General features: G+C 49.3%; 1 protein-coding gene across 1 annotated transcript in view; it reads right to left on the minus strand.

The window, feature by feature from the left end:
• Positions 1-16,145, minus strand: part of EHD4 (EH-domain containing 4) — a 55,126-nt gene that overhangs the window by 7,634 nt on the left and 31,347 nt on the right. Inside the window, exons 3-4 of the mRNA XM_011961054.1 lie at positions 10,890-11,302; positions 849-1,013 (exon numbers count right to left, since the gene is read on the minus strand). Coding sequence (XP_011816444.1) covers positions 849-1,013; positions 10,890-11,302 — 578 coding nt within the window. The remainder of the gene's footprint in view (positions 1-848; positions 1,014-10,889; positions 11,303-16,145) is intronic.

Below are 16,145 nucleotides of genomic sequence, written 5' to 3' on the forward strand. Positions count from 1 at the left end.
ACCTGGCCTGCTCCACTGTTTGCGTTATTGGGTAGTGGCTGCAGGCATCTGAGTTTGTGGCTCCTGCTTTACAGAGAGGACTGTGGCCCCCAGGGCAGAGGGGTCCCTGCACCAGATAAGAAGACAGCCAGCCTGGCTCTGTGAGGACTGTCAGCCCAGACGCCAGACGGGTGGCCTCGCTTGTGAGGACACACTCATCTAACAGCAGTGCGGAGAGGTAGATATGCCGGTCAGGCCGGGGCGGCTGAATACAGCACCCGTTGTTGCCTGGCTGGAGCCGGCCGGCCACAACTCAAGAGAGGCCTTGACAGCGGGTCAACGGCTGCCCAGCACCAACCTTTAAGCACAGTCCTCCCTGTGCCCACACAGTCCAGCAGCATCCGCAGAGCCCCACAGCCCCTGCTGGAGCCCTTGAGCCTGCAGCAGCAAGGCTGCCTGAGCACATAATCCCATGGCATGGGGCAGGTCCGGGTGGGGCTGGAGGAGGCCGCCCAAGGTGACCCTCAAGGCCACTCCCAGCTCTGATTCCCTCAAGGTTCTGGGATTCCAAAAAGCAGTGTCACCACAACACCAACCAGCCTCCTTGGGCACAGTCTAAGAGGGCTGCTCACCTGACTTTCTCATGGGAACTTCATTTGCCTTTGGCCATGTGTCTCCTTTGTTTACTCATTTTGGAAGACAGGCAATTTCTGCTTTATTCATAGCCCGTTATCATGGATCACCATTAGGAAGATGCATTCTCCTTGATCCTAAACCATGAGACCCTCATGTGTCTCCAGCAAACAGTCAGACAATGTGGCACTGCATCTCCACCTTCTGCCCATGACATTGTGAGGGGCTCCCAGTACCTGCATAGCCTTGACCTCGGGGAAGTCCCCTGCAGAAATCTGGTATTCTCGCTGTAGCTGAATGTAGATTTCCGGTAGCCTGCTGATAAGCTCTCTCTTCTTGTTTTCCTTTCCAAATACACTTGGCATCTCCTTCTTCAGGTAGCTGATGATGTAGGCATGCACCTGGAGGGGTACAGATCAGGCAGGAAGTGTCATTTAGAATTGCACCAGAGAAGGAACAAACAAGATCGCATCTTAACTCCATCATAACACATAGTAGGTACCCACACAGACCAGGTCCCAAGCACAGGAGGGGAGGGTACAGGGGGAGTGCAGCTGTCCAAGGGTGGCTGGAATGTGGCCAGACTTGGGGAAATTCTACGGCTACTGTTCTGTTGTGCCTCTGAGTGGCAATTCTGGTGCTTGTAGAGAGTGAGCGCTATGGGTAGGGCCTGGGTGGGAGAGCTCTTAGTTCTGGCAATTAACCAGAATACTCAGGAGAAAGTTTCACCAGGCTGGTGCCTGGGAGCACCAGGAAATGAAACTGGAGGCTGGTGTCAATGGCTGATCAACATGGAAATCTGTGCCGAGGGAACCTGAGATGAGAACTCCCATAACCCCCCTGTCGTGGGAGGTTTAGACTCTGAGATCTCTGCAGGCGGAACGAAAGTCATTCTGCACAAGACCAGCTGCCTGGGATCAGGCTGGATGGCAGAAGATCCCTCTGGGAGAGGAGCCCAGAAACCTTGATCACTGGGGCCTGGGGTCTGTCATTGGAGGGGAGAGAATCTGGCCTTAACATTTCCACTCTTCTACTAATTTCCAACTTCAGGATATGAAGAAATGTTCACTACAAAAGTTCTCTTTGTGTATCTGTGTTTTTTGGATGGAATCTTGCTCTGTTGCCCAGGCTGGAGTTGGAACAGCACGATCTTGGTTCACTGCAACCTTCACCTCCTGGTTCAAGCAATTTTCCTGCTTCAGCCTCCCAAGTAGCTGGGATTATAGGTGTGAGCCATCACGCCTGGCTAATTTTTGTATTTTTAGTAGAGATGGGGTTTCACCATGTTGGCCAGGCTAGTCTTGAACTCCTGACCTCAGGTGATCCACCCACCTTGGCCTCCCAAAGTGCTGGGATTACAGGCATGAGCCACTGTGCCCGGCCTCTTTGTATATCTTGAATTCCAGAGTAATTGTGAAGTCAAGTAAGTAACTAAAATAAGGATGAAAAACAGAGTGGTGATTACAAAAAAGAAAATGACTATGTAGCAGTGGAAAATCCTATTGAAGAAAACAGGCTTCTACTGTAATCTTGTGGAAGTTGAAATTAAAGGGGGTAAGCAGATACATTCTGTAGCTCAGCTGAGGGCCTGTGTGTGGACACATGCTGGACACAGCCAAAAACCTTTTGCAAGGATTCGGATGTTAACCTAAGAACCTAATGCAAGGTCTGATATGCTGAGGTCAGATAATGCCAACTTCCCGTCTGCACAAGGGTCGTTCAACAGAAGCAGACACTGTGCAGCCTGGCTACCACTGAGAGGATGGACTTGGAGAGAGAACGCTAAACCTTTCTGTCACCAACAAACTTGTTTATGTACTTATTTTTCAAATGAAGACAACTGAAATGATTTACAAGATTCTTAGAGATAACTAGAGGAAACCTGCACGTTATGCACATGTACCCTGGAACTTAAAGTATAATAAAAATAAATAAATAATAATAAAAAAAAAGAGATAACTAGAGAAACCCAAAGTTTGGGATCCGTTATTTAGAACCCTGGGCTTTAACCGCACTCCTGAGGCTGTGATGAGCAAGTGGTAAGCTACCAATTCCTTTGCCTCCGGCAGTGGATGCCTGGCTTGGTGTGGGTGGGCTGGGGAGGGCCAGGGCTGGGGGAGCACCCTCGAACTGGAGGGGCTGCCACGCTCCATCAGGGAGAACCCAGCTGCTCACCAGCTGTCCTTGCATCATTTCCTTGGTGCAAGGAACTCTGGACTGGGCCTATGTATATGTTCTCTATGTATACCTATGTATACTCTCTCTTCTGTGCTCAGGCTCACCCCACCTTGGAGCCCCCCAAGGGAAGCAGGAGGCCCCCCACAGCTGCTCAGTCTCCCAAACACAAGGGCTTCTTATTGAGACACCCCCCCCTTCCCTGCCCTGGGGCCCTGCCCTGCCCTGGAGCAGCTGCCTAGGCCCCTCCAGGGCTTCCCAAGACCCCTCACCACCTACTAGTAAGGGACCTCTGAGCTGCCAGGCCCCCAGCTCAGGGAGGGCTTAGTTCCCACTCATCTGACTCCTCGCCCAGTCCCTGTCTCCCACCCTCAAGGTTGGGCACACTGTTCCTGAACACTCCCTGGTGCCCAGGGCCCGCTTTACCTGCACTGAACTCAGCTGATGCACACCTGCCACACCCTCCACCCACTGAGTGGCACCTGCTCCGTCTCAGGCCTCGTGGTGTTTGCTGGCTGATGACCGAGGCTGCCCCAACACTAGGCCTCCAGTGCCCTGACAAACTTGGGGCTGATCTCATGCCAGGTCTCAACGTCCTCCTCCTTCCACCAGCCTGGTGCCACCTGAGTCATGACCCTTAGGTGACCTGCTCACACTGCGGCTGCTCTCCGCCCCAGCCTCCACTTTTGGGAAGTTCCATTAGCCTGTTTAGTGGAAGTCTCCTGTTATGCTGCCTCTGCACATCCACCTGCCTCCTGCCCTTCCTGGTGCGTCCTAGATAATAACCCAGGGCCAGCTTCTGTGCACGGACCTGCTTTCAGAAGTTCATCAAGTTGGCCGGGTGCGGTGGCTCATGCCAGTAATCCCAGCACTTTGGGAGGCTGAGGCAGGTGGGTCACTTGAGGTCAGGAGTTCGAGATCAGCCTGACCAACATGGTGAAACCCCGTCTCTACTAAAAATACAAAAAATACAAAAATCAGCTGGGTGTGGTGGTGTACTCCTGTAGTTTCAGCTACTCGGGAGGCTGAGGCAGGAGAATCACTTGAACCCGGGAGGCGGAGGTCACAGTGAGCTGAGATTACCCCACTGTACTCCAGCCTGGGCAACAGAGCAAGACTCCGTCTCTAAATAAATAAATAAATTCAACAAGTCACAACGTAAATTATAATTCTTAGCATCATGGAGTACTGAATCTGGAAGTGACCCCCGATATCTAATTTAATTCCTGGTTCCAGGACATCCCTGTGACTCACTCAAGATCACACAGCTAGTTGGCAGATGCGGAGCTGGCACTAGCATCCAAGTGCCTCATTCCTGTCCTGAAAGAACTAATGACTCCCTGTGCGTATGCATTCATAATCTTACTGAAGTTGTTCAAAATCTGGAATTCAAAATGAACTGTGTCTCACAGAATAAGTTTGGAAAACTTTGATCTGAGGTTTGACTTCTGATCGTGTCTAATTCACTGAGAGGCTTTGGAAGGGTCCCTTATTCTCCCTTTCCCCACACATCAAACACGGACACAATGATGGCACACAAACGTCAGGACACCACGTGGGAATGCGGGTGAAGACTGTGAGCTGCTGGTGGGATGGAACCCTGTCATTTTCTAAAGTCATCTGGTAAACAGACGGGACAGCCTGAATGGCTAAAATTCACCGTCAGCCTCCAGAGTTCACTCCTGCACTTACGTGTCAAAGGTGTCTCCAAATACATGCCAGACCGAGGGCCAGACCTGGTGGTTGTCCCTGGGGAAGGAGATGGAAACACACGGGTCTTTTGACCTTTATAATGAGATAGAACTAATTGGGAAGAGGAGGAGTAGGAAAGAGAAGAGGGGGACCAGACCTAGCGCTAGAAGATGAGGCTCAGGCCCCGTGACCACTGCCTACCCACTGAGCAACTTGGGGCCAGGCGTGGGATCTCCGCCTCAGCGTGCTCATCCACAAATTAGACATGACAGCAACATTCAGCTCACAGAGTTATTATGAGAATAGAAAAGGTCATGTATTTGAATGCACTCTGCTCACTAGAAAGAGGAGGAGCAAATGCAACTTGTTATCAACTAATGGCCAAAGACCCACAGCTGGAGGTGCAGGAATGAGCACGAGGGCTCCCGGCTGGTTACTCCTCACCAGATAATTAATAAACTCTCTCTATTTAAATAGTAATAGAATGAATTTGGGTTCCAGGTGTTTAATTTACATTGACCCCTGGGAGCTTCTGAACATTCGTATCTTGTTCAAGTCATCCTTTGCCCTGTGTAAAGTTGCAGAAGCCCCAAGGCATCTAATGGGGATGACTGGGGGAAATCAAATGGATCAAAATGACAGAATGGGTTTTCTCTAGGCTAATAACTCAATGGGCAGAAAGGAATGTCCTCCCCTTTAAATGTATATGAATGCATATGTAGTTCACACTTTCTCTCTGACACAGGTCTCATTAATTGTGTCCAATGATGTGTGTGTGTGTGTGTCTCCAAGACTGAGACACACATAGTAAAGAGTGATACTGGCCACATCTACTCTGGGCTTGGAGGGTAAGTTCAGCGAGTGCTGGATGCTGGCAGTGACCAGTGCTGGAATGAAAAGCTTCATGGAATGTGAGGATCAGGCAGTAGGTGGGGGAAGGTGGGCTGGGAAGGCATGGTGACGCCTGTGCCACGCTCATCCGCCAACTTAACACGACCTGCCGGAGACCTGCGGCTTTGGAAGCCCAGCTCTGGAAACCTGCACAGAGTATTTAAAGCCAGGGTATCAGCACGTTTATAAAGTGGGTTTATGATAATATAAAAAATTCAGTTAATAAGCCCGAGACCCAAAAGATGAACCCATGGGGTAACAAGAGTGTGAGACTGTGAGAGGCAGAGAAAGGTGGCTGACGTGTTCCCACTTGAGCAAGGGTTTGTTATTCTGTTCAGATCAAAACTGGCTCCAATGGCATGAGTAATTCTGAGCAGCGTTAAAGGGGACTGGAGGGGGCCACACAGTCGTCTGAGGTCAACCTTCAAAGAGACAGGCTTCCATTTATGGGCTCAAGCACTGACACACACACGTCCACAGGAGCTCAGGGCTGCTGACCGAGTTATTTTTAGAGCCCTGCCAAGGACTAGGCAATACCACAATCTTCATGATCCATCATATCATGATTCTCACACACTTTAGCCTGAATCCATTTGGTGCACAAAAAATGTGTCATTTCTTTATAGGAGGTTTTTTTTTTTTTTGAGATGGAGTCTTGCTTTGTCGCCCAGGCTGAAGTGCAGTGGCATGATCCTGGTTGACTGCAACCTCCGACTCCTGGGTTCAAGCGATTCTCCTGCCTCAGCCTCCTGAGTAGCTGGGATTAAAGGCACCCGCCACCACGCCCAGCTAATTTTTGTATTTTTAGTGTAGATGGGGTTTCACCATGTTAGCCAGGCTGGTCTCGAACTCCTGACCTCAAATGATCCACCCGCCTCAGTCTCCCGAAGTGTTGGGATTATAGGCGTGAGCCACTGTGCCCGCCCTACAGAAGGAATTTGACAGTGCAAACAGACAGGAAAGCCAGGCTCTGCACATCACATGTGACTGAGAAGAGTCTATGTTTGAAAGAATAAGCCAAATTCCACAGAACTATAGTGAACCTTGAGAATCACTGAGCTCTCCTCTTCTTTCTCAGTTTTACTTGTTTCTTCCTCAAATGTTGCCTCATTTTTGTTGAGCAAAGATCTCCAAATGGGTGACAGCCTTTCCTATTCTTGGGCAATATGTTTCTAAAGGGTGGGGTCTGACAGTGAACTTGCACTGTTCGGGATTTGTACGAGTCTAATTTTTTTAACTTGGCTATTTTAGTTATAGCTGAATAAAAGTAAATGATATTTTCCAAACCCTTTTTTTTGGGCTTTCGCAAAATAGCTTCCTTTAAAGAATCATGAAACGAACCCTGATTGGCATCTCAGAGTGTGAGCTGTCTTCCAAGAAGGATGTCTACTGAGATTGTAAGAAGTGATCTTTGAGGCTACCCAAAAACCCACTCTAAAGGTTTCTTAAATACAGAGTTGTGAAAAAAATATATAAACAGAAAAAGCAGGGAAATAAACTTCAAGAGCTCTTTGGGAAGAGTATCTACTTTTCACATGATTAAAATGTCACCTTTATGACACTTGGAGTTTGATTAAAATGATGACGCACTTGCTTTATCTGGATGGGCCATGAATCCTGGTTCATTATGGTGTTCTATAAATAAACATACTCCACAACCCAACTCAGACTTGACACCTCTTAGCTGACATCTGAAAACTTATCCTTTGCATGTTTTCAAAGTGTCAGCTTGATAAACCTAAACTTTGTAGGGTTGCTGTGGATGGAGACTTTTACAGAATAAACAGAATAACAGATCAGTGCAGAAAACAAGGACACAAGTGAGGAGGTACTGCAGCTGCCATTCACTCCCGATTTCAGGTGACTGCTTTCTGGACTGAGGCGTCACATTGACCAAGGTTTGAATGTATACTTTGCAGCTTACAGGCTGTGAAGTCTTGGGGACATGACTTCAGTTTTCTGAGCTTCGGTTCCCTCAGGTGGGAAATGAGGACAAAAATGCCCAGCTGTGTAGCTGTTAACAGGATCAAACAAAATAACACATGTAATGCAGACTACAGAGCTTGGGAACACTGTTGGTGTGAAGAAGGAAAACTGGATCAAGAGAAAGGTTCATAAACCAAAATAAAACACTTTTGGGAAATATAAACACTCCGAAAAGAAAAACTCAGGTAAGTCTCTGTCCATTTAAGCAGAAGCAAGTTCAGTGGTGGAACATGAAACTGCAGGTGGTATGAGGTCAATGTCATGAGTTAGCGGCCAAGGCCGCCGTGCTGAGTCCGGCTTCTCCTCCGGGTGAGCCCGCTTCCTGTCCTCGCTCTTCAGCATGGCACTGCCCACGAGCGACTGGCACTGAGAAGCTCTGGCTGCAAATACCCATACTTCAAACATTTTCCTTTGTGAAAAGGAACAAGCCAGATACTATTCTTAGGAGGAAAAAAAACCACAAGCCTTTTTCCTACAAGTAAGCTCAGCAAGTTTGACCGTCCCCCACTCCCCACATCCACACAAGGGTTTTCATTATTCACGGCGTCAGAATACAGAGCAGTGTTCTGTGCCTCTCCAAACCCAGGCCACGCTGGCCCGTTCAGAGGGCCCAAGGCTCAAGGATGGCAGGGAAGCTCTATGGGTTAAGGTGCCTGGTATTTCCAGAGAGCTTTCTGCTCCTTATTTATTTATTTATTTGAGACAGAGTCTTGCTCTGTCACCTAGGCTAGAGTGCAGTGGCGCAATCTTGGCTCACTGCAACCTCCACCTCCAGGGTTCAAGTGATTCTCCTGCCTCAGCCTCCTGAGTAGCTGGCACTACAGGTGTCTGCCACCATGCCTGGCTAATTTTGGTATTTTTACTAGAGATGGGGTTTCACTATGTTGGCCAGGCTGGCCTTGAACTCCTGACTTTGTGATCCGCCTGCCTCGGCCTCCCGAAGTGCTGGGATTACAGGTGTGAGCCACTGTGCCTGGCATCCTTATTTATTTATATGACTGAATACAGCAGCATCTCCAGTCACTGGGTCCTCAGCAATAACTGGTAAATGAGGAACGTACATGAGCATTTAAAAATAGTTCAAAAAAATCCCAAAATCTGCAAAGCCTATGACATGAGTCACCAACTTTGGCTATAAAATAATGTGGGGTGTCACATACCCCGAAGGTTGTTCAGTTGTACCCGCTGGAGAAAGGAAACACCACAAACCAGGGGATCACCGAGCGGAAAAACAGCCTTCCTGCTACCAAGCATTAGGTCCAGGACACGGGCGAAGCGGAAAAACAGCCTCCCTGCTACCAAGCATTAGGTCCAGGACGGCGAAGCGGAAAAACAGCCTCCCTGCTACCAAGCATTAGGTCCAGGACACGGGCGAAGCGGAAAAACAGCCTCCCTGCTACCAAGCATTAGGTCCAGGACACGGGCGAGGGAGAAATCACTTCAGGGGAACTGGACGTAAGTGGATTTACAAACTAGTTAGCACAACTGCCTTGCAGAACTGGAACACAAATGGAACACAAATGGCTTGTAGTTCCGGAAAGGAAGCCACCTGGACCAGGAAGAATGAATAAAGAAGGGTGACTCACACAAGCACCACGCCGCTGCAGGTTAGCTGAGCCATATGGGAGGAATGCGTGCACACGCACTGTGACACAGGTGACAGAGAGGGACACAGGACATGGAGGTCCTATGTGAGGGGCAGCAGCAGCCAGGGAGGTGTTCGTTTTCACCCAGGCGAGAGGCTGCCTTGTGAGCACAGCGGCACGAGGACAGGCTGCTAATGAGCATCAAGGAGGAGGAAGGCTTGTCCCCATCTCTGTTGTCACCATCAGGGAAGCCCTCCCTGCCTCCTGGCCAGGCATGTAGTCACCCTCCCCAGAGCACTCGTGGCAGTGTCCGCACCATGACTGGCACATAGCCAATCACCTAGGGAGCTTTCCACACACACACAGACACACGTTTACACACATGCATATGCACACATGGCCATGTGTGCACCCACACCCCTACATCTGAAGCTCTGGGGCAGGGCCTAGGAATGTATGTTGCTTCTGATGATCAGCCAGGTTTGAGCTTCACTAGGACTAACTGGGCGCAGTGGCTCACACCTGTAATCCCAGCACTTTGGGAGGCCAAGGCGGGCAGATCATGAGGTCAGGAGATCGAGACCATCCTGGCTAACACGGTGAAACCCTGTGTCTACTAAAAATACAAAAAATTAGTTGGGCGTGGTGGCGGGCATCTGTAGTCCCAGCTACTTGGGAGGCTGAGGCAGGAGAATGGCGTGAACCCAGGAGGCAGAGGTTGCAGTGAGCCGAGATCGCGCCTCTGCACTCCAGCCTGGGCGACAGAGTGAGACTCTGTCTCAAAAAAAAGAAAAAAAAACAAAACTCTAAGGGCACTTCCAGCATTAGAGGACAATGATTTTATGGAACATGCACATATTTTTTAAAGAGCTGTTTTTTTTCTCTATATTTTCTCTTGGAGGAGGGATATGCTTTTCTCTCTTTGGAGACATGAATTGACTCTGCCACTTAAGGGATGTCAGCAGGTCGCCTCTTACTGCCCCATTGGGCACACACTCCCCGGGCTGCTGAAAGGCTCAGCTATGAGGCAGGGGAGCCAGGAGCCCAGGCATGCAGGCTCACAGCCCGCAGCCCAGAATGAGGATTGTCTGTGACCCAAAACCAGCACACTCCAAGGGTAAGGCTGAGCCACCCTTCTCCCCAGGGCTCCCCTGGATCCAGGTGGTAACACTGGCCTTTGGTGTATGGGGACTAGCAGTGGCCTCTCAGCATCCCATTGGTCTCACCAGTGCCACCTCTCTCAGGTTTGGCTGGTTATATTCCTATTGTCCTGACCTCCTAACAGCTACCATGTAGCGGGTGCACTGACTGACCCCCTCCCTGTGCACCAGGCACTATGCCAAGTGCTCTGTCACACTGACAAACTGTCACCCCAAGTCCTTATAAGCGCCTTGTGAAGTGCTCTTATTAGCTCCATGGTACAGATTGGAGAACAGCGTTAGTCATCTGCCCAGGAGTGCAGAGCCAGGAGCCAGGGTGTCGGCAGGGCCACCTGACCTTGAGGCTGTATTTTTTTTTTTCTTTTTTTGAGACGGAGTCTCGCTCTGTCGCCCAGGCTGGAGTGCAGTGGCCTGATCTCAGCTCACTGCAAGCTCCGCCTCCCGGGTTCACGCCATTCTCCTGCCTCAGCCTCCCGAGTAGCTGGGACTACAGGCGCCCGCCACCTTGCCCGGCTAGTTTTTTGTATTTTTTAGTAGAGACGGGGTTTCACTGTGTTAGCCCAGATGGTCTCGATCTCCTGACCTCGAGATCCGCCCGTCTTGGCCTCCCAAAGTGCTGGGATTACAGGCTTGAGCCACCGCGCCTGGCGAGGCTGTATTCTTAACCTAGGATGTGTTCATTCCTTAAGCCTTCTGGAACGGAACCTCCTCCCACCCACCTTGCCTCTGGAGAGGAGAGAGCAGAGTCCCAGCCCCTGGCCTCTTTGCAGGGCGTCTCCTGGCTTACCTTGGCCAGCCTCGCTCGCTTGATGAGGTCATTGAGTTTGCGCACCGCTGCCTTCTGGGGGAGGCTCTGGATGTCTCTGAAGAGGTCCTGGGCCTCGGCCTCGAAGAGCCGGCGGTTGTCTGTGTTCTGCAGGGGCTGCGCCCAAAAGGAGCCAATGTAGACGCGCAGCACCTCTGGCGTGTTGATGACCTTGCCCAGGGACCACATGAGGGCCCCGTAGACCCGCATCAGCTGCTGCGTGTCCACTTGGTCGGCCTTGTTCAGCACTACACGGATCTTGTCGTCCTGGCCCCGGAAGGCCTTGATGGCCTCTGAGAATTCGTCCGAGATGTCCAGCTTGTGAGCGTCAAAGAGCAGGATGATCCTGTCCACCCTCTCGGCAAACCACTGCAGGACCTGGCAGAAGTCATAGCCTGGGTGGAGAGAAGGACACGTCAGTGTGGCCACTGCTGCAGGAGACATGTCTCCCGGGAGGGCTCAGGAACAGTCTCGCTCTCCAGCAGCTGCCAGGGAGACAGCCCTGTCTCCAACCTGGAGGCACTGGAGACCTGGTGACTTGAAAATCATGGTCTGGATGAATCTGGGCGGGAAGGACCTGGGGAGCCCTTCCATAGGAGGAGGGGGGAAACAGAATGGGGCTCATGGTCACTTTGGGAATTGCTGACTTCCGTATCTGCAATTTCATTTGGTCCTCATGAGTGTTTTATATCACCTAATACAGACCTTTTGCTTGATGGCAAAATTGATCAGTGGTTTTGTAAAAACACAGGCCATGGGTCAAAAGATCCTACTTCTGAAAAGTCTCACTTTTCTGAAAGCCCAGATAGAGAAGAAAGAGAACCAGAGGCCACCTGGAGTCCCATGGGGTATCCCGTAAGCACAACAGAAGAGCCTTCACCTTCAATTAACCCAAGTTTGTAGAGTGCTGAGGAGGTCAAAGGTTGGCCCAGCAGGTGTTGTGACTGAATATTTATCTTTGGACTATTTATAGCTCAGGTATATTATAAATATTTTAAAAATATTACATCTCACAGTCATTGTGTAAAATGGTCTCTTGCCAATTTCTTTTTTTAAAATGGCCAGGCCCACAGCAAATTCTGTTCAGCCTATTCTGGCCAGCTCCACAAATCATGCAGCTGCGTAAACACCCTTCAGCCCAAGGTCAAGGCTCTCGGGCCTTTCCCCAGGGAGGCAGATTCCCACGAAAAGCAAACAAGAGGAGGCCAAGCCCACAAAGTTGACTTTTCATCTCAGTCTCACCAGTTGCAGAAGCAGAGTCTCAGTCCAGCCCAGCTAGTGCTGAGATGTCACCTTGCCCGACCCCCATGCTAGGGGTTGCCTCCCCTCTTCTGTTAGATTTTGAAAACTTTCAAACATACATAAATATCTATAAGTCATATAATGAATGCTGATGTAACTGCCACATAATTTTAACAAATGTTGACACTTTGCTTTGCTTGCTATTTCAGATATGTTTTAAAACCAAGTCTAGTTTCTTCAGATAACAAAATACTGGACTAAATCTTCACTTGTCAACACAGGCAAATCTCCAGAAAAGAACAAGAGTAAAAACTTAGTTTCAAAAGGATATGTACAGCATGGTAACATTCACGTGAAATGTTAAAATACAAATTACTCAACCATCCATGGATACAGACTATAGCACAAATACAAAAACGTCAACAGCGATTGTGAGACCCTGGTTGGCCGTGGGGGTGGAGAAGGTGTGGATCTAAGGCAGTAAGGCAGAGGAGGAAGTATCTGAGGGGAACAATTAGGTGAAAATAAAGAGGGTCTGCGGACTGAGGTTTCCATGCATTTGAAGAACAGGTGTTAGAGGAATAGCTGAACGAACAAACTGGATCCAGGTCCATTTTTCATAAAGAAAACAAGACACTCGGTAATGCCGAAGCCCCCGTGCACCCCTCCCCGAGTCCTCCCCCCAACTAGGAGGCCGTGTTTGGAGTGTGGTGTTTATGCCGCCACACGCGTGGATGCTTCCAGTTCACGCTTTTCATTTCTCTGTTCTGTCTCACTGCGCACTCCCTGACTCCTTGCAGATAAGGAAGACAAAGGCCGTTCTCGGAATGTGGGCCAGTTTATTTTCATTGCTGTCAGCAGCCAGTTTAGGTCAGAGGAAAATCAAAAACCTACTGACAGGGTCACACATAGTATGCAAAGATTTAGAGTCAAGGTTTCACTCTGAGTTCTGTCCCGAAAGGCCAGAACAAATTGCCCCCTAGGGTAACACAAAGTGCTACCGTCATTTGAGACAAACGTGTGCACAGACAGCCCTAGCCCACAGGACTGTAGGTCCGCAGAGGATGCATGAACTGGCTGTTCGCTGGGTGCCGGGAAGATGCTTTGGAGCCACCCATAGGTGGACCTGCACGGGGACTTGCTTTTCCAGGAGAGATGATTGATTCACCATATGACCTGACCACTCACCCACGTGGTCTTCCTAGTGACCAGCTGGGGTGTCTGAAGGTTCAGAAACAAATCAAAGAAAATGCTGTGTCCAGGGTACCCATGGAGTGAACGTGAGTTGCTTTTGCTGAATACCCTTCCTGTTGGCTCGGGAGGTATCCTTTACGGGCTGTGGAGGCTGAAAGTGTGGCAGAGAGTCCCTCACCCCATTCCTTAGCAAGCTGAGGCATAGGCATGTGATCTAGAGTTAAGACATTTACCTCCTTCCACCAGAGAGGAGTGCGGAACCTTAGGAAAATGACACGAAGACACAGTGAAAATAAGAATTTATTCACGGTGGTGGCGGCTTCCTCTTTTCTAAGCCTAGTTCTCCAACTTTCCCATTAATCCTGTGAAAAATTCTCCAAAACATTTTCTTTCCTACTTAAATTAGTTAGAATCAGCTTCTTTGGTTTGCTATTGAAAGCGATGATAGGGCTGGGCGCAGGGGCTAATGCCTGTAATCCCAGTACTCTGGGAGGGAGAGGCGGGAGGACTGTTTGAGGCTAGGAGTTTGAAACCACCTGGCGATATGGTGAGACCCTGTCTCTACAAAAAATAAAAACAAATTAACTGGGCGTGGTGGCGTATGCATGTGGGCTCAGCTACTTGGGAGGCTGAGGCAGGAAGACCACTTGAGGCCAGGAGTTTGAGGCAGCGAGCCATGGACACACCACTGTACTCCAGCCTGGGGGACAGAGTGGGACCCTGTCTCACACACACACACAAAGAAAGAAAGAACCACAGTTGGTAAACAATCCTCCCCTCACCCCCATTTAAGATTTCGGAATACCTCTTACTGTCAGTTCCGCAAGAAACCTGCCGCCCAAACTGAAACACAGCTGTCACTAGCTGTGCTCGCGCCAACCCAGCCGTGCTCGTGCCAACTCAGCCGTGCAGATGCAGTCTCTCTTCCTCTCAGGGCCGCCTGGGTTAATGCTTAGCTTTGATTGCAACAGTTGTGTTTAAACTTTAACTTAAATTGGAGTTCCTAACAATTAATTTAAGTATTTTAAAAAAAGATTCCATTTCAATGCTATAGTGAAATCAAAAGTTATTAGGAACAGAGTTGCCAGATTTAAGTTTACTATAAGTGATGCCAATACTCATGTCTGCAGGAACAGGTGTATATCCATATTTTCTTGTGTTAAAGCAACAATGAGAGCTTAATACAGTTCGAGAAGTACAGGTAGGCAGAGCTGTGTTTGTTCTGTCCCCGAGCAGGTGTAAGAGGACTGCCCGTCACACATCAGGCAACACAATCAAAGGAGTAGAAATCACTTGTCCAAAAGAGAGCAAGGAATGATCAAAGCTGGGAGAGGTTGGTCTGCTTACCACCTCCCCCTACAAAGTTAGGATGATTTTGCCACTGTAAGCACGTTAAGTGTAATGCACAGTGGGATTAAATAAGTCACACTGTTGTACAACCATCACCACCACCCAGCTCCAGAACTCTTTCACCTTCCCCAACCGAAACTCTGAACCCATCAAGCACGAATTCTCCCTTCCTCTCTCCAGCCCTGGCAACCACCATTCTACTTTTTGTCTCTATGAATCTGACTTCCTGGAAGTGTCCTTTTGCGCCTGGCTTCTTCCACTCAGCATAAGGTCCTCGAGATCCATCTGTGGTGTAGCACGTGTCAGAGTCTCCCTCCTCCTAAGGCTGAATAGGTCTGCTTGATTCTTGCATCGTGAAGGACTCAGGCACCAAAGACCTAGCTACCCAAAAATCCCAGCGGATCTAACTCCCAACATATCATTTAGTCTGCCTGCTAAAGGAAAACAGTCATTCAGAAGGACCTAGTGACCACTGATCCTCAAAGCCTGTTCCTGTATTGGAATGAAATAAGGGGCTTTGCTAAAATTTAGACTCCTAGGTCCCTCCCCAGAACCACTGAATCAGAACCCCTGGGGCTGAGCCTGGCGATCTGCACTTAGAAGCTCCCCAGATGACTGCAATGCGTGGTGCAGTTTGAGGATTACTGTCTAGACTCAATACCAGGGTGGGGAAATTGTACAGATCTTTAAGCTCCAGTTTTTTTCACCTGTAAGATCGAATTGTTAAGTGATTACATGCGAAATGCTTTCATGGCATTGAGACTTTGTTAACTTTCAGCAAATGTGAGCTGTGGTTACTCTGGTTTCCTCAAGTGCTCCCCATCCTGACTTCCCTTGCCTGTGCTGCCTATGGCACCACTTGACACAGGGTATTAAAATCAGAGGGATGGGCTGGTCTCTCTCATTGGATTATATATTCTCTAGCCATAGGAACCATGTCTTCATCACGGTCACATAAGATAGTGGTGGACAACGTGGGCCTTGGACCCAGACTACCTGGGACCTTCCCGGCTCCATCACTTACTAGTTCTGTGACCTTGGGCAAGTTACTTCACCTCTCTGTGCCTCATTCCCTCATCTGTAACAATAGTGTCTTAGGGCTACGCTAGGACTGATAATAGCATCCACAGGCCTCAGGAGTTGCAGTGTTCATATAAGTGAAGCATTTAGAATCACCTTGGCACCTAGAAAGCAGACCAAAATGCTATCTACTGGTTATTTTAAAAATCTTTGTATCCAGTGCCTGGCACACAGTGGGGATGCAAGAAATATTTGTGGGAGAAGCACAGTCTGCGGTTATAGAAGGAAATAAAATTATTTAGGGTGAAGGTGACAGTGCACCAATGCTTGAGACAAGTGAGAGAATCAGTGCTCAGAAGTAGATAACAGAAGACACCAAGGGAACAAAAACACTGCTCATCTGCGGTCAACGGAGCAGCAGACTCACAGAAG

The sequence above is a fragment of the Colobus angolensis genome, unplaced genomic scaffold, assembly GCF_000951035.1.
Source record: "Colobus angolensis palliatus isolate OR3802 unplaced genomic scaffold, Cang.pa_1.0 Scaffold533, whole genome shotgun sequence".
Classification (NCBI taxonomy): domain Eukaryota; kingdom Metazoa; phylum Chordata; class Mammalia; order Primates; family Cercopithecidae; genus Colobus; species Colobus angolensis.